The sequence below is a fragment of the Amphibalanus amphitrite genome, unplaced genomic scaffold, assembly GCF_019059575.1.
Source record: "Amphibalanus amphitrite isolate SeventyFive unplaced genomic scaffold, NRLGWU_Aamphi_draft 000617F_arrow, whole genome shotgun sequence".
Lineage (NCBI taxonomy): Eukaryota > Metazoa > Arthropoda > Thecostraca > Balanomorpha > Balanidae > Amphibalanus > Amphibalanus amphitrite.
This window is the reverse complement of record NW_024882111.1, coordinates 124,632-141,739: the sequence shown is the minus strand read 5'-3', so window position 1 is coordinate 141,739 and position 17,108 is coordinate 124,632. Positions and strand designations below refer to the sequence as shown.

Sequence of the window (17,108 nt, the reverse complement as noted above, 5' to 3'; positions counted from 1 at the left end):
CACGTGAAAGGGGAAGGGAAGAGTGTCAGTCGAGAGGAGACTGGTAAGCAGCATACATAAAACACTGCCCAGTGGACACTCTCAGATGGGGGTAGTACGACCGACATGCCCATGCCAATTGAGGTGCTGGCCGCGCAAATGATGAACCAACAGCCCGATGCAAAATTGCATAAGCGTGCACAAATTATCTAACAAATTATACAAGCTATAGTTCTATTACAAATTACAAGTTATATTACATAATACATAGTGTACGCCATCAAGAAGAAATGAACGACAAAACAAGGACATCAAATATGTATGTAACAAAGAGGAATTTCCAGACCAAGAAGAGTTAAAACAATGTGGCTACGTCTTTCTAACAACACAGACGTGTCCCACCCACTGTCTCTACCCCTGTCATCCCCACCTTGACGCGCTCGTCGTCCATGCGCTGTGTGTAGATGACGTAGCTGAGCACCGATCCGCCGTTCGGGTCGGGCGGGTCCATCCAGTTGAGGGTCACGTGACCGCCCACAGTGTGGTTAGAGATGGTCGGCGGTCGCTGCAGCGCGTCGGCGGCCGCTGCAGGGGCGACGAGGGGCGTCAGTCGGGTAGGCGGATGGACGGGGGACGGCGGAGAATCAGAAGGCGGAGAGGGAGAGCGTAGGAACGACAGACAGAAAAGACGTGGGACCGACGGAGGGAAGGCGGAAAGAAAGATCAACCGAGCGGGCGGACGGTAGGTAAAAGGTGAGATCATGGGGGAGAATGGCATGAGTGAGCGAAATAAAGAAGCAACGAAATGCACCGACTCAATGAGTAATCACTAAATCAATTACCCAACTGAAGCGTTTAGTGTTTAGCGCATCTACACGTCCTGTCACCCTAGCGCATCGCTCCCCGTTCCCAGCACTCACGATTGCTCCTGGTCTTCTTGCTGGCGATCGTGTAGTGGCTGCAGAGTCGCTCTCCGCTGCTGTTGGGGTTCTGGCACGCGCGCACCTTCACTGTGTACTCGGCAAAGTGGCGCAGCTCGTGCAGAACGGTGCTGTTCTTGGTCTCGTTGGCTGGCAGACGGATCTGGTACTTTTTACACCAGGCTGGCGGCGACACGACACAGTGAGGAGGGGAGGTGAGACCGGGGTGCCGCGGACGGCCGAGAGTCACACACAACACGCCAGACGGAATGCCACAGCCAACAATCGTGCGCTCCGCTCTGTCCTGAGTGCATCCCACCATCAGTGCCCAGCACCCGCTAACCACACCTCGCGCCGTCCGCACGCCCAGTACTCGGTGTGTCAGTACGTCCACCGCCCACCGTCAGTACACCCAACGCCCACTGTCAGTACGCCCACCGGCCACCGCCCACCGTCAGTACACCCAACGCCCACTGTCAGTACGCCCACCGCCCAATGTCGGTATACCCAACGCCCACCGCCCACTGTCAGTACGCCCACCGCCCACTGTCAGTACGCCCACCGCCCACTGTCAGCACACCCACCGCCCACTGTCAGTACACCCACCGCCCACCGTCAGTACACCCAACGCCCACCGCCAACTGTCAGTACCCCCAACGCCCACCGCCCACTGTCAGTACGCCCACCGCCCACTGTCAGTACGCCCACCGCCCACTGTCAGTACACCCAACGCCCACTGTCAGTACACCCAACGCCCACCGCCCACTGTCAGTACAACCAACGCCCACTGTCAGTACGCTCACTATCCTGTCAGGTACGCCCACCATCCCTTGTCAGCTACACGCACCTCCCTGTCGGTCGACGCAGGGCCCGGTGACGTTGGTGGCGTTGGTGCGCCCCTCTCCGTCCTGGTGCACGCTGGTGTTGCCGATGGTGATGTTGTTGGCCAGTGGCTCGCCGTCAATGCTCCGCCGGCGGCGACCCGTCGGGCTGAAACGGAACGGGTCGAGGGTACACCCAGTGAAATGACGCCCGGAAAGTCGGCACGAACACCGACTGGCTGCGATGGGAAAAGGTCTAGCTATTATTTTCTTACATGTGTATAGCTTTTGTGAAGTATATGACAAAAACATGAATAAATTATAAGTGAAGCATCTGCTTGTCGTAAGAATGAAGACCAAGTCAGTTTCCAAGAAATCAGCATCAAACGTCTACTCCCATCGCAAAGGATCCGCTCAACCTGGACCAAGTAGAAGACTGTGAGAGCATATTCAAATTCATCAACGGATATTTTTTTTTTTTTAAGCCGCCGCCCATGAATAGACGACCAGGAGTGTCCACCCACTGACCCGCGCGACACATAGAACCTTACGTTAACACCACCCCGAAACATAATACATCAAGTCGCGACACTCCCTGCTAGGAGAATGAAGAAAACAAAATCAAAGCTGGAATAAGCGCGGTAAGGCCCTTGTTAGTATGGTATATGGCTTAAAAGAGAAGCAAAGAAGTCAAGGCTAAATGTAGCTTGACTGACCACTACACCTTCCCATTTAAGAATAAGCCAAAGGATCAGTCATTCCATCGGTTAGTTAGGTTAATCGTGCAGCGCATTCACACATTTTTGCGGGGGGGGGGGACAGTATCTGGTCTGGGTTCGGCAGAGTCAAATGCCCACTGAAAAGAGCCGCCGAGCTAAGCAAGCTTGTTGCTCAGCGAACTCAAATCAGCGGGCAAACGTCAGGGCGTTATTTGAAGTGTTACGTATTGTTACGTAGTTTATAAGCGGTCGAAATATATCATGTTGTTACAAACATGAATTCGAGAATGCGAACACAACACATACATGAGTGACTCCACGAAAAAGATATAAGGAAAATACACGGTAGCGTAACTAAAGAAAAAAAAATGGAAAGCACAAATACATTAAAGAGGTCAAAATACAATGATGACATAGTGAGATAACGATTCATCGAAGTAGACCACCTCTCGCTCTGGTTTAGGTATATATGCATAATACCTATGTTATTGTAAACACGCAGTGGCATTATGGGTCTCCTTCATTTTATCACATTGTATACAAATATACAGACAAAAACAGTGCGGGGGTGAACTGTGACAGCATGAAAATGTATAAAGTTATTGTAATATAAAATGCGTGGTCAATTGTGTCAGTTCAGTAAGAATCAAAGAAAAATTGTTTTAAGAGACCTTTGATAAGTCTCTTGGAGGTTGGAACGTCTCGTAGGTTTGGGAACTTTGGCCCCATAACTTGGTTCCAAAGCCTGGGTCCAGCCCAACGTACTGTGTGCGTACAGTATAATTTGTGTGTAAATGTTTCCTGGAAGTGATGAAGTGAACGGGTGGTTCGGAGCGGTTCAAAAACAGTAAAAAGTTCGTCAAGAGGCGTGGGCAAAGTACCATTCAACTTTTTATGCATCAATAGCATCATTTGTAGCTTGCCCATGTCTCTCAGACGAAGGATCTTCAGCTTCTTAAAAATGGGTGCAGTGTGGGCAAATCTGTCTTGTCCATCAATCATTCTTACTACACGCTTTTGTAGTTTTTCAAGCTTCTCAATATAAGTTATATATAATATCATGTCTCGCCTCAAAACGTTCCATTCAGCGATCAGTCGAGGCATCAAGTATCCTGACACTCCAATGCCCCAGCGCTACTCACACAGTGCTGGTGCCCGCCTTGCGTTTGGACGACCTCCGCACGAAGATGGAGTTTTGCAGCAGGTTCTCGAAGTAGATCTGGTCGGTGGTTTTCCGCTGGTCGATGGTCGGCCCGCCTGTCTCCGGAGGGGCGCCCTCGGCCGGGCACGCGCAGCACTGAGGCTTGGGTGTGGTCGTGGTGGTCGGTTTGGGGGTGGTGACCACGGGCCGCGGCTCAGACGACAGACCTGTGACGGCGGCAGAGGGTTACACCGCGGCCACACACGGAGAGGTGATGAGAGAGATACGTCCTATATGGGTCAGAGAATGGGCAGGTATTAGCCGTTTTCACGACGGCCATCTGGTACACATTTGGTGCACATCTGGTGCAGATTAGGTGCAGATTTGGTCAAATCAGGTTCAGTGTGTCTCTTAGCAGCTATCAGCTAGGGTTGCACTAATTGCTTATATGCCTGCTTAGTGCTTTGTCATATTATCAGAGAGCATCATCGATTAAAACACTGAAATAAATCCATAAAATGATGATATTTGCTGTAAAAGAAACTAGGTGCAGATTTGGTCAAATCAGGTCCATTCGCCGGATAGCCCGTCGTGAAAACGGCTATTGTACATTTATTGGGACTACATGGCGACGTTAGAGGCATTGAAGGCGCACCACAGTGCAAAGACCAAATTACCTATCTGAAAAAATCGATACCTTTTCTTGCACTCCCTAACATGAAAAGACGCCCTAGCAATGATGTATTAATAGTCGACTTATGAAAAAGTTCTCAAATATTCAAAGTAACTCCTACTTCCCAGTTTTCACTATGCTATAAAGCTTCCCGTCAGTTTCCTAGCCCTGCGTCTTGAGCTCACCAAGCCGTGTGTGTCGGCTCGGGGACTGACTAAGTCGAGTGGCACTGTGTATCGAGGAGCGCATCAGCTCGGTCCAGCCCTGTCTACCGAGGCTGACAAGTGACATGAGTCGGAAACACCCCTCCCTAGTCCTGTGTGTCAGAGCTGACGTGAGATGAGGAGAGCTCGTCCCTAGCCCTGTCTGCCAGAGCTGACGTGAGTTGAGGAGAGCTCGTCCCTAACCCTGTGTGTCAGAGCTGACGTGAGTTGAGGAGAGTTCGTCCCTAGCCCTGTGTGCCAGAGCTGACGTGAGTCAGGAACACCCCTGTGTGCCAGAGCAGCTGACGTGAGTCAGGCGGCACCCACCCTAGCCATGTGTGCCAGAGCTGACGTGAGTTGAGGAGAGCTCGTCCCTAACCCTGTGTGTCAGAGCTGACGTGAGTTGAGGAGAGCTCGTCCCTAACCCTGTGTGTCAGAGCTGACGTGAGTCGGAAGCACCCCTCCCTAGTCCTGTGTGTCAGAGCTGACGCGCTTCGGGAACAACCCTGCCCTGTGTATCACTGCTGTCCCGTGTCGGTAGGTGCACTCACCGCTGCTGCAGAAGTTGTTGTCGGGCAGCATGGTCTCCTTGGCGTCGTTGTGGCTGGCGACCACCTCGTACTCTGTGATGATACCGTTGGGCAGCTGCGGCGGGTCCCAGCTGACCAGCAGCGACTCGAGCCGCGGCCCGCCGCCGCCGCTACCCAGCGTTACCACCTTCACCTGCTCCAGTACCAGGTTACGCGGCACGCTCGGCCCTGCAGGTCGCCGGAAAAGGCACCAGTTACAGGGAGCTCGGATGGACGGCGCGACAACGTTCAATGACAGGGACGGGTACATAATTATATAGACGTCAGCATGCCATTTGAATCCACGATGCATGCCTCTCCCCTCCAGGCACAAGCCCCCCCCCCTCCGACACACCCCACCCCTCTCCCCACCCGCCTCCCCCTATGATACGCACTGCTCTCTGTGGTGGTGAAGTAGACGATGTCTGAGCGGCCAGTGGTGGTGTTGGGCGACGTCAGCGCCATCATGGTCTCCACGTAGAAGGCGTACTGCGTGAACGGCAGTAGCTTGGTCAGCATCTCCTGGACGGGGGCGTGCTCGCCCTGCACCAGCGTGCCGTTCTTGTCCTTGGTTGGCGTCGGACCCATCTCCGTGTTCGGAAAGTCGATCACCTTCCAGCTGAGGGAGCGACGAGAGAGAACGCCAGGTCAGAGCCCTGACACACGGACAACGGCGCGACACAAACAGAAGAACACAGACTTACTGGGCGGCCTATAACGTGTTGCATACTCATAGCCTACGAGTTCTCAAAGTAACAAAGGAAAGCACAAATAAAACATTAATGAAACGCGTCAACATCAAAACACAGAGATAAGCAACTGAGCGCAAATGTTTTAGAGTTTTATTCAGTTCCACTGAATGATATAAAGTAGCGGCGAGCCCTGGTTCCTAAACGCATTGCATTGTAAACATATATCACAGTATCACAGCACTGTAACCCTGGGCCCCTTCGCCTCCGATGGGTGTGCGAGCACTCACGGGTCGCTGCCGCACGCGTCTCGGCCGGTGAACATGGACAGGTTGCGGTGCGGCGCCTCGCGGAAGTAGACGTTATAGCCGAGCAGCGAGCGGAAATCGGTCACGTTGCGACGGAAGTTGTCCCACTCCAGCAGAACAGACGTTGAGTAGGTCTTCTTCACAGAGGCGCTGATGTTCAGCCGCTGGCCTGCAATAATACAGCAGAGGTGGTAACCGGTCAGCACAGGAAACAACAAACTCTAAACAGCAAAGACGACACGCACGCACGTCGTATCCAAGCCTATCCGACGAAAATTATTTGTTCACGAACTAATAAAAACAGCTACACCGAAAAACTGTAAAGACACCATGATTTTGACCCAAATAGCGCGCCTCCGTGCTGCGTGCAGGTCGGCAGCACACTCACAGGCGATCTGGTCTCCGTTGGTCATCGGGCCGACATCCACATTGTCCTCGGTGGATATGTTGAGCTGCGCCAGCAGCGAATGGATCTTGTCCAGGCACAGCTGGTGGTTGAAGTGGAAGAACGCCCGGCCGCGCTTCACCGTCAGATTGGTCGTGTTGGGCCACAGCGACTGCAGGTTCACGTTCTGAAGAAAGTACAGCGAGTATTGCCTGCCGACGGAGGAGAAGAGTCAGCTGGTTAAGGTTACGAGAGTCAAAATTACCGGAAGTTGTTTACCGGGATGTGATAAATCTGCAGAGGAAATTATCACATCATCCATGCCTATCCTTCCGAAATAAGGATCCCAGGATGACGCACTTCTCGAACCCAACAAACCAACTGGAATCGAGACTCTACATATGTACAGTTTCTTCCCTTCCCTCCCATTTTCACACACTAGGAGCTGACGGGATCCCCCGGGCGTCAACACTGACCTGGACTCGAGAGTGCGTCCGCCAATGACCTGCAGGTTTCGCAAGAAGTTCATAGAGACGAGCGGCTCCGAATAGCTGACCCTCAGGTAGCCCGAGATGACGGTGATGTCCTTGAGGTTCTCCTCCAGCTCCTTGACGATGTTTTCTGCGGCGCAGGACGCGGGGGTCACAGCGTGCTCGGCGCTCAGAGGGACGCGGCGGGGTGGTCAGCACCGGACACAGAGCGCTGATACGGGGTCCCGGACTCCAAACAGAGGGGAATAAGCGGGTGACGGATGTAGTTCTCTGTTCCCTGACCAGCTGGTTCAGCCAGGTGGAGGCTGATTGGGCGGCGGTCCCAACTCCGTCCCCTACCACTCACCTCCAGACACCTGGATGCGCAGTGAGCCGTTGATGTGCGTACAGCCCTTCATCTGTTCCACATCGCGGATCGAGTTGAGCATCGTGTCACCCTGGCACCACTTCTGACAGAGACCTGAGGAGCGAACACAACGGTCATCAGATGTCAGTCAGTACCACTGGTCATATTAGCACGAAGCAATGCGATAGGATCAACACAGAGCACCAACAAAAACATCCATGAACATAGTCTGAAACAGCAGAGAAGGTGGATGCAAGTAAACCCACCCGCAAAGCTGTAACCTAGCCTTATCACCGGCCGCAGGCCTTAGCCACGACCTTTCGACGGGGACAAGGCAGCCTGGTCGCACTGGGAACACCGCGACCTCTGTGAGCTCGGCGACCCCGGACGCTCACCTTTGCACTGTTCGCAAACGCCCACTTCTCGGTCGTCCTTGTCGAGTTTGGCAGTGAAGCCGGCCGGACAGTCGAGCACACACTGGCCCATGTGCGCTTTGAACCGTTTCGTGCCGTCCGTCATCTTGATGCACTCCTCCATGCTGATGCAGCGCCAGCCCTCATACTGTCGGCAGCGTGGGTATGGTGTCAGACTATGCTCCGTCCAGGCTGATGGGCGCGGCGGCCGCCCGGTGCTGCCGCCTGCCAGGGACACCCCCGTCCCGCCCCGCCCCGCAGTGTTTACATAACACTGCCGGCGGCCGGCGACGACGCACCCTGTTTATACCACGTTCAGCGAAATGTGTCGCACTTAACCCGCTCAGCTGACCCGGTGAACTCGGTGGCCCCGCTCACTAATAGTACACAGTCGCGCGACCTGCGGCAATATCCCCCTCCCCCAGGCTCCCCCGGCCGTCTTGGACCGGCGCGGCGGCGGCCGCGGCTGCGTCACGTACCAGGAATGTGTCCTTGGGGCAGTTCTCCATGCATTCGCCGTTGAGTACGACATCCTTGCAGGTGACACAGTCACGCGGGGAAGGGCGCACGCCAGTGTGGGTGCAGCCGCCCTCGCAGAACGGGTGACAGTCTGAGGGACAGAGAGAGGCACGGGTCAGACAGGGGCACAGCGGGAGAATAGTCAGAAGGGTCAGACAGAACGGAGCGTGGGGCAGACTGAGGACACGGGATTGCCACAGCCAGAACACAGAGACACGGGATTGAGACACCACGCCCCACAGACAGGTCAGCGGGTAACTGCAGAAACTGAAGTATCTCTGGATGATCCTTTGGACTGCTGAAGGAATATAGGGGGCATGTGTAGCTGCTGCCCCAGATGCTACCGACTAACAGTGACACTTAATACGTATAAAACACAACACACATACAATATAAATAGCACACAATTCGTAATAGTTCTGATAATCGTCATCGCCATCAACGCAGTATACCTAACTCCCGAAGCAGGAGTCAACATCTCTGAAGTTCACATGGAGGAAATGTCAAACAAAGCCTGACCAGGGTCTCAAGACCCTGTTCACACGCTGGTCTTGGTGCGTGAAAGGTTCTCATATTTCGACAAAGCCTAGAAAAGCTCAAAGGCCATGCTATCACCACCCATGCATTTTGTATATCGATGAATATCGAATATCGATGCATATCGTATAATTTACACGGTTGCTATGCTATAGAAAGCATCGGTACCCGTAAGCCGTATTCACGCAGTTTTCAACGGCTTTGTCTGAAAAAGTAGCTGCTGCTGGTTTTGGCAGGTTTCTGACCTTAACCCTCGCCCATGTAGGGGGGGGGTTGGTGCAACCCCCCCCCTGAGGTTTTTCGGAAATAGTGCAAAAACGGCGGCGCGCAGCGCCGCCAAATTTTGGGTACCTTATGGGGCAAACCTTGCGCATCTTTTGATAAAAAAAATTTGACCGGGTCATGTCAGGTCACGGAGTTATGACGTCACAAAGGGAACAGCCTCCGGCCGGATTTTCACAAACTGAGTGCCAACGCCCGAGGTTTCCTGCCGGTGGTACGGACATCGGTTGATGGATCGTGATGAAACTTCCCATGCATGTTGGGGCAAGTATTGGCTATCATATGGTATAAGAAACTTGACCGGGTTAGGTCAGGTCACGGAGCTATGACGTCACAAGAGGAACAGCGTCCGGTACTATTTTTGAAAAGCGCCCGAACCACTATTTTGCTAATTCTTGTCACCTCAATGGGAATATGCAGCAATATTAGCCCTTATAGGGAGCAAATGGACCTTTCAAATCCAAAAATACAATCAGATTTCAAAAATTTAAATTTTGATTTTTCGAATTTCTGCCGCCGACTGTGACCTTGCCGAGTTCCGGCGCTCCCAACGCGCCATTTTTAGAGCTAGGGAAACGAAATACATACCAAACGATAGAGAATTGATCAAGGAACACGATAGTGAAGGTTTCAAGTCGATATCACCCACCGTTTTGCCGCAATCGCCGCGGAAAGTTGAAAAAGTCTATTTTTCCGAAAATTTGACCTTGGACCGGTCAAAAGTAGGTCAAATGTTGACCTAGGACCAAAAAATATACCACCAATCGCGAGATCTCGGCGAGAGCAATCCGTTGGTCTTTTCCGCTAAGCTCTACGACGCTCCGTTTTCAAACGCCAAGGGGGGGGGGTCGCACCAACCCCCCCCCTGCATGGGCGAAGGTGGCAGATCGCCGTTTACGGGCGAGGGTTAAGAGTAAGACTGTATGCATCATCTCACAGGGCCGCTGGTACGGGCATGTGCTTAACAGTGAACATCTACTCATTTTTAAACTGCAGTGTCTGGCAGGACGTGCTGAACTGCCGTGTCTGGCAGTGCTGTGGTAGGTATTCACTTTTAAACTGCAGTATCAGCTGACAGAGCTGAGCGGGTACTCACTTTTGAACTGCAGCGTCTGGCAGTGCTGAGTGTACTGTGTACTCACTTTTGAACTGCAGCGCCTGGCAGTGCTGAGTGTACTGTGTACTCACTTTTGAACTGCAGCGCCTGGCAGTGCTGAGTGTACTGTGTACTCACTTTTGAACTGCAGCGTCTGGCAGTGCTGCTGGTTCCAGCAGGTCCGCCCCACACCCGTCGAGTTGGCACACGAGTTCATGCACACGCGGCCGAGACTGGTGCACTCCTGAGCGTCGGCGTTATCCTGTCGCGTCACAGAGAGGGAGGGGGCCGTTAGTCGACAGCCCAGCACGGAGCAATGACGGCACCGGCCATAGCTGAGACATCTCACTGAGATGAGAAGAATCCCGCATAGACGGGATAACGCAGCCCCGGCCGGTTCTAACTAGGACTTCAAATACTAGTTAACAAACATGACACAACAAATGAAAAAAGTACAATTTTGCAAGCCCTGTGAGCCTCTTAGCTCTATCATGTGGCCATATTTTGTACTGAACGTATTTCAAAGCACGAAGATCTCAAAGCATACTTCGACATGCTAAAACTAACAGACTTCAATAAATTTTCGGCTCCAAAAACCAACTAAAACTCCATCCCACCATCCTCACCCCGCCCTCATCTTCACCCGTTCCCGTCCCCTCATCCCCTCCCTAGTCCCACACACACTGGCACGATTCACTATTATCATAACTACACGATAGCGGGCGGAAAAACAACCCATCCATCACCCATGTCGGTGTAACGCCGCGCAGGTCGCAGCTTCTCCCGACGGAGACCGCGCACCTTCCGCTGCATAGCAATGCGGCTATCTTTTAGTAAATGGCGATAATTCGAGTTTAGCTTTTCGATGGATGAAATATCTATAGTCCCAATGCGGTATAAACTTGCAGTCTCGTTACATATAAAAACAACATTTTCGTCATTCGTGGTCCAGCTTCTGTAGTCTGCATGGGACAGTCTAGTCGTGGTTGACCTATTGTACGGGATAGTTCTACTCTGTATATGCATGGGAAATTCATTCGGCAGTCGACAGTTTCGCATGGTGGTCCAGTCATCAGTACCTGCCACACGTCCTGCTAGGTAGCCGAGCTGTGGCCCAAAATATACGCCGCGCATTACATGCTACAATTTCACGTCATTAGCAATAACTGCAACTGTTCTGACACTTCTGACCAGTGACCGTGACCGAAAAAATAACTGACATTCAATTTAGGGTCGAAATGCCATCCCAGCTTCAGAGCACCGTTCGCCGGTGGATCGGGCGAGCCCGCAATGTCACGCTGACGAGATGCTCTGGGGAGGTCAGAACGTTTGTCACTGGATCTAAGTGCGAAGGCAGCCTTCGTGCAGCCGGGCAGCCCATCTCCGCAGTTCCGCACCCAGACAGATCGCGCAATTTCCAGACGCCACCCTGCTGTTCACGCTAACGCTCGCCTAACCAAGTGCGAACGAACTGAGAGGTACTGAGGGATAGTGACGTAACATCGGTCACAAGTTCACTAATCACTCCCCACTCAGTATCGGGAGCGAACAACACTACCAGGAATTGTCGAGTGACATTGAACTGTGTGCAGGTCAGGTGTGCCATTCCCGCTCCCCCACCCGGCGCCGTGTGTCGGAATCGGTGACGTCACTCTGTCAGGTGGACGCCACTACGTCGGGATGTGTGACGTCAGATCCGATACCGCCGCTATCGAGAGGAGGCGGGAGGCGCAGAGTCCGCCCCGTCCGGCGGCGGCGCATCCGGCCGCTACTCCTCAGTATCTCGCCGTCGAGTGTTTACCGGGATTCCGTTGAGAATGATTCGTGATAACACTCCAAGCTTGGTAAATATCTTATTATCAGGGCTGCTTGACAAGTGGCTGCGCTCCACGGCGGCAATTACGACCTAGGAAAAATCAATTTCAAATTGCATGGCTAACGTAAACCACCCTTCAACATTCCAGTTCCAAATCAGCGTGATACGACTCCCACGTTTTCTGCCACTCACCTGTATGACCATGCCCTTTCGGCCGGTGAGCCGCTCCCAGTCGATGGTGTCCAGGTAGCAGAGGTAGGGGTTCTTCTCGATGCGCACCGTGCCGCGCATGATGCGCGTCAGGCCGATGAGACCGAGGTCGCGTAGCTGCTGGTTCTCATACACCACTAGGGCGTAGTCGCTGAAGAGCTGGTGGCCGCGGATGACGGCCAGGTTGGGGAACATCTCCGAAAACGACTGCACGCTCTGCACCCTGGTGAGCGGAGATACGGCGCGAGGTCAGAAATGGGGCGGTTAGAGGGGTCAGAGCGGTCACAGGGGCGGTGAGAGAGGGTCAGCGGTTAGATCAGGGGCGGCCATGGTCGGATGGTCAGAGGGGTGGTCAACTCGCGCTAACCGAACTGAGCCAGGGTGTGGAACTGTGCTGTACGATCGGAGAGACTGTCATGGGGATATGGTGGAGCTGGAGTAGTGCATGTATTTACTGCGTTGAACAGACAGAATGGCGGTCATAGACCGAAAGAAACGCCTGAAACTTAATTAGGATGAAGCAGGTTATAACGACGGATAAACTTCACGCAGCTAGCGGCCCTGTAGACATTCTGAAACGTCTGACTCAAGCAAGCATACAAATGAAAAACAAATCAGGTAATGATAAGCCGAGGCGCACCGATAGATGGTCGGATTGGGATAGAACACGATCCCGGTCTGTCCGTCTGTCGGTCGGTAGCGGTGTGTCGGGCTCACGCTGACGTCCAACTGCGGCTGCCCCCCCCCCCGTCAACGGGTCCGTCGGGGGGGGGGGGGGGTAATGTCGAGGGCAGTGTCGTGTCGCAGACAGGCTCACCGGCGCGGCAGGGGGTTACATAACAGACACCACAGAAAGGCGGTGGTGACGCACAATGACGCGTTCACACGCACATCGGAACACGAGCGGGCGGTAGGTATTGCGCACATGGCAAGCGTGTCTGGTTCACGGGCGAAACAAAGCGGCCCGGCCTGTGAAGGTGTGGTGTGACTGTGGGCACGGACTGCCAGGCGCGGCCGTGACGTGCCCAGCGCTCACGTCGGGCTCCGGTCAGCCGGTGCGCCGCCAGATTAGTCAATAACGAGTCGCCCGCTTAGTCAACATGACTAAGCGGACTGGTGACGTGTCGGAGGCCGCGCACAAATCAGACCCGACCCGATATAGGGGCGACGCACGACAAGCTGCGTCAGCCGCCCTCTCCGTACCGCGTCCCAGTCCCGTCCCCTCCGCTCCCGCACTGGAAATGTGACGTCACTACGCCGCCAGCGGCATCCCTCTGTAAACAACGCCGAGCTGAGCAGGTCGGCGCCGGTGCCGGCCGACACGACCTCCGGGAGCCCCAGAAACCTGGCGGCGGTGTGCAGCCGTCCACCCGGCGGGGCCCCTGATCCGCTCCCGGCCGGCCTTGGCTCCGGACGGAGGGGCCGCCGGGGGCCCGCGGGGGTGGCCAGGTCACCGGTCAGGGGCTGCACTCGGGGGCCGCAGAGCTCGCCCCCGCCGGGAGCCGTAGCCATGGGGACGCTACCGGGCCGTCGGCGCCCCACGCGACCACACGCCGCCATCTTGAGGCGAGCAGCGGCGGCCGGTGGCGCCCCTGGCGGCGACAGGGTGTACTAGTCCGGCCGCGCCGCCAGCGCCGCCTACGTGCGTCACGGGGCGCTTCCGCGTCAGCCGGCCATCCGGCCGGCGAGCGCTGGCGTGGGGCGCCGCGCCCCGCCGCCGCCCCGGGACTATTTTTAACGCATCGCGTCGTGGCCATGCTCGATTGAGGCCTTCGTTCGAGATGGGCCTCGCGATACAATACACATCCATTTGGTGATGCATTCAAACACATTGCGGTGTGCCCTTGTCCTCCAAGCCCCGGAACAAAACAATAACAAAGTACGGCCGGGCCGAGGGCGTGTCGGGGAATCGCCGACACAATGTTTGTGGTAGCAGCTACATCAGCATAAACTTCACCACCATACCAAGTCAACTACGATCATCAGCCCCAAGTTATGGCCAGTCAGCAAGTCATCCCACCCAAAGAAGCCACCCGGTGTAACGCGCAGTATGGTGTTATTTTTATCCAGCCCCTCTATTCGAAGACGGAGCGGCCTGCTCACCAGGGGGCATGTTTCGCCTTGCCCACGCGTCGATCGGCCCCACTGCCGGGAGCGGGCGGGTCCGTTTTGGTCCGGGTACCCAGCGCTCTCAGCCGATCCGCCGGCGGCCGCGGGTGTTCCCGCTGCCAGCTCATGGCTCGCTACTACTGCGTCGTGCCGCCACTCCCCAGCCGGAGCTGGGGAGAGGGAGGGGGGGGGGGCAGATCGACACCGGCCCGGCCGACCTACGCAGCGGCGGCGGCGGTGGCGGCGGCGGCGGCATCCCACGCCGGGCCCCGCGCCGGCGGCGGCCCGCACACCGAGCCGCGGCCGCCGCCGCCGGGCCGGTGTCGGCGCAGGGCACCGTCTGCCAGTACCGGGTGCACATCGCACACCGCGGCGCCGTCCGATACGGCTCCGCTTAGTGGCACGGCGTCACAGTATGACCGGAGCAGTGACTGAGACGACTGCGACTGCCAGAGGCCGTCTGTCTCACAGCCCACACGGCACACGGTTCGAGGTGTGACACGGCGGTGTGGAAGAAATCCTGCCTTTTCTATCACTGCGTCACGGCAGTGATGCTATTCCAGTCACGAAGCAATAGGAAACTCTACCGAGCTAATGGAAATGTGCATTATACAAAATTTTATCCGATCTGCCTGGATCTCACATAGCACTTTTAGGTCACGTCAAATTTATGTTGATTAGAGCATCCTCTACAAATGCCCCGTGTTCCAGAACGGCATCCAACAACCTAAAAGCTAAAAATAACAACCTACCAACTTCATTTCGGTTCTCTTCCGCCGCGTGTCCACACAACTGCCGAACGTGGCACTCGCACAAACATAAACGTTATAGCGATTACATATGGCTCTCCAAAGACGACAAAAATACATGACAGGAAACACGCCCTTCCGGTCGCTGGATAACTGCGCAATAAGAATCTGACAGCGCCGACAACTGGCCGACATCAAAGACGCTAAGCCGTCACCGCGATCAAGACGCTTGGTCGGTTCATTGCTCAATATGCTGCATCTCTGAAGGTTTGTGCGTTTGATGATAATTGCACATTCTCGGATGTTGTTTATTCACCGGCATTGCGATAAGCTGGTAGACTCAGGTTGTCCTCTGTCTCACAGAGCAATCAGAGTCGCCGAGAGGGATGTTTTAGGGCGCTGAGCCGCCGCCAGCGCCAGTGGCGGATCCAGGGGGGGGGGGCAAAATGGGCATTTGCCCCCCCCCCCCCAACGGCATAATTTTAACATTACGCCTATGGACGATGCATGGAAAGAATCGATAAATTGTTATGGTTTGCCCCCCCCCCCAAAAAAAAAACTCTGAGCTGGATCCGCCTCTGGCCAGCGCCGCTGAAGGACCGGCGCGACGTCCCGAGATGAAGCGCCAACAGTAACACGACCAGTGCCGCGAGCCCTACCGCCGGCCAACCGACCGCAGCTCTGAGTCACCGAGTCAGCCCGCGGAGTCACCGAGTCAGCCCGCGGAGTCACCGAGTCAGCCCGCGGAGTCATCGAGTCGCCCTGCCGAGTCGGCTGACAGCTGACGATAGCCGCGCCGGCGGACGGTAGAGACTGGGGGCTCAGCCGGCAGTCCAGTGAGCAATGTCGTTTGCCGAAAACTACCAGCGGGCGTGTAAGATCGCGAGCCCTCGCATTAGGCGCTGCTACAGCCGCCACCCCATGTAACATGGTGTTACCCTAGGCACGACCTTGACTTCACCCACATACAGCTCCAACACCGGCAGTTGGCACCGTTAGCCCTCACACCTTGCTCGTCAGACAGCGCACCAAACGTCTTCCTTGCACATCAGTTGACGGGCTTTACTCAGCTGACAGACGACACCCTTCACATTACGATGAGTGGGAGCTAATGGGGCGTCGCCCTTCAGCAGCACCGTCTCGTGTACATACAGCTCGCCTCATCCAGCAAACCTCACACGTCAGCGGTCGACATCTCAGTGGCCTCATATGGCCATCACAGCGGGAGCGGCGCCCGGCGCCGCCGCCGCACCACTCGACTCAATCAGACCGGAGCAATGACCTCAGTGACGTCACCGGGAGAAAACAATCGCAGCCGCCGCCGCGCCTCCCTGCACAGGCCACAGCGTACCGTGCAAACTCTGTGACGTCAGCGCCGGGCGGCCCGGCCCGCCCGCATGACTCGCGCCCGCCCGGCGCTGACTCAGCCCGGCCCAGTCGACTCTGACTCTGACTATAGCCTGCACCGTAGTGTGCCCAGACGTATCGGCACGAGACGGCCGCCCGAAATGCTAACAAACGACCCTGACCGTGCCGGGCGGCGGCCGCGGAGCTCTGCGGACCGGTCCGTCCCGGCGCGGCGGGCGAGCCGGAGCGGCCGGCCGCGGCTGGACCTGCACCCCACCCCTCCGCGGCAGCTCCACACCAAAGGCGAGCCTCACCTGTAGAAGATAACGTAGTGAGTGACCTGCTTGAGGCGCGGAAACCGCACCGGCACGGCCGCGTCGCCGATCAGCACCATCTTCAGGTGACCCTCGATGACGTCGCAGTCCTCCAATTCCTCCACGTTGTCGAAGCTCTTGCGAATGTCGATTGACGGACACACTGTGGGCGGAGCGGTGAGAGCGGCGTCAGAGGGCTGACTGACGTTCGATATACACGAGCAGCTGGGTATACAGTTCACATTAGGTAAGCAGTCTGAAAATGGTACACGATAGGCGCATGGGTTGCGGAAGGCACCCGTTACGCACACGGCATGAAGGCTTATAGACATGAAGGTCTATAGATGGCCTTGGAATGAAGTGATGAAAATAAGGACTGGGCGCTGCCTACTACGCAGTGACGGGATCATCAGCCGGCAGTGGGCGGATCACAGAGACCGCCGGAGGTCCGCTGACGGTCCCCGGCCGACCG

At 55.6% G+C, this 17,108-nt stretch overlaps 1 protein-coding gene across 2 annotated transcripts in view; it reads right to left on the bottom strand.

Annotated features, from left to right (window-relative positions):
* LOC122363345 (insulin receptor-like) overlaps nucleotides 1–17,108 on the bottom strand; it is a 53,246-nt gene that overhangs the window by 5,175 nt on the left and 30,963 nt on the right. For both annotated transcript variants that reach the window (XM_043332509.1, XM_043332508.1), the window contains 15 exons: nucleotides 16,637–16,799; nucleotides 12,100–12,340; nucleotides 10,230–10,353; nucleotides 8,137–8,267; nucleotides 7,640–7,805; nucleotides 7,245–7,358; nucleotides 6,884–7,028; nucleotides 6,411–6,619; nucleotides 6,005–6,191; nucleotides 5,421–5,644; nucleotides 5,008–5,214; nucleotides 3,582–3,807; nucleotides 1,747–1,889; nucleotides 900–1,082; nucleotides 410–564 (listed from right to left, as the gene is read on the bottom strand). In XM_043332509.1, the coding sequence (XP_043188444.1) occupies nucleotides 410–564; nucleotides 900–1,082; nucleotides 1,747–1,889; nucleotides 3,582–3,807; nucleotides 5,008–5,214; nucleotides 5,421–5,644; nucleotides 6,005–6,191; nucleotides 6,411–6,619; nucleotides 6,884–7,028; nucleotides 7,245–7,358; nucleotides 7,640–7,805; nucleotides 8,137–8,267; nucleotides 10,230–10,353; nucleotides 12,100–12,340; nucleotides 16,637–16,716 (2,535 nt within the window). In that variant the 5' untranslated portion in view covers nucleotides 16,717–16,799. The remainder of the gene's footprint in view (nucleotides 1–409; nucleotides 565–899; nucleotides 1,083–1,746; nucleotides 1,890–3,581; nucleotides 3,808–5,007; nucleotides 5,215–5,420; nucleotides 5,645–6,004; nucleotides 6,192–6,410; nucleotides 6,620–6,883; nucleotides 7,029–7,244; nucleotides 7,359–7,639; nucleotides 7,806–8,136; nucleotides 8,268–10,229; nucleotides 10,354–12,099; nucleotides 12,341–16,636; nucleotides 16,800–17,108) is intronic.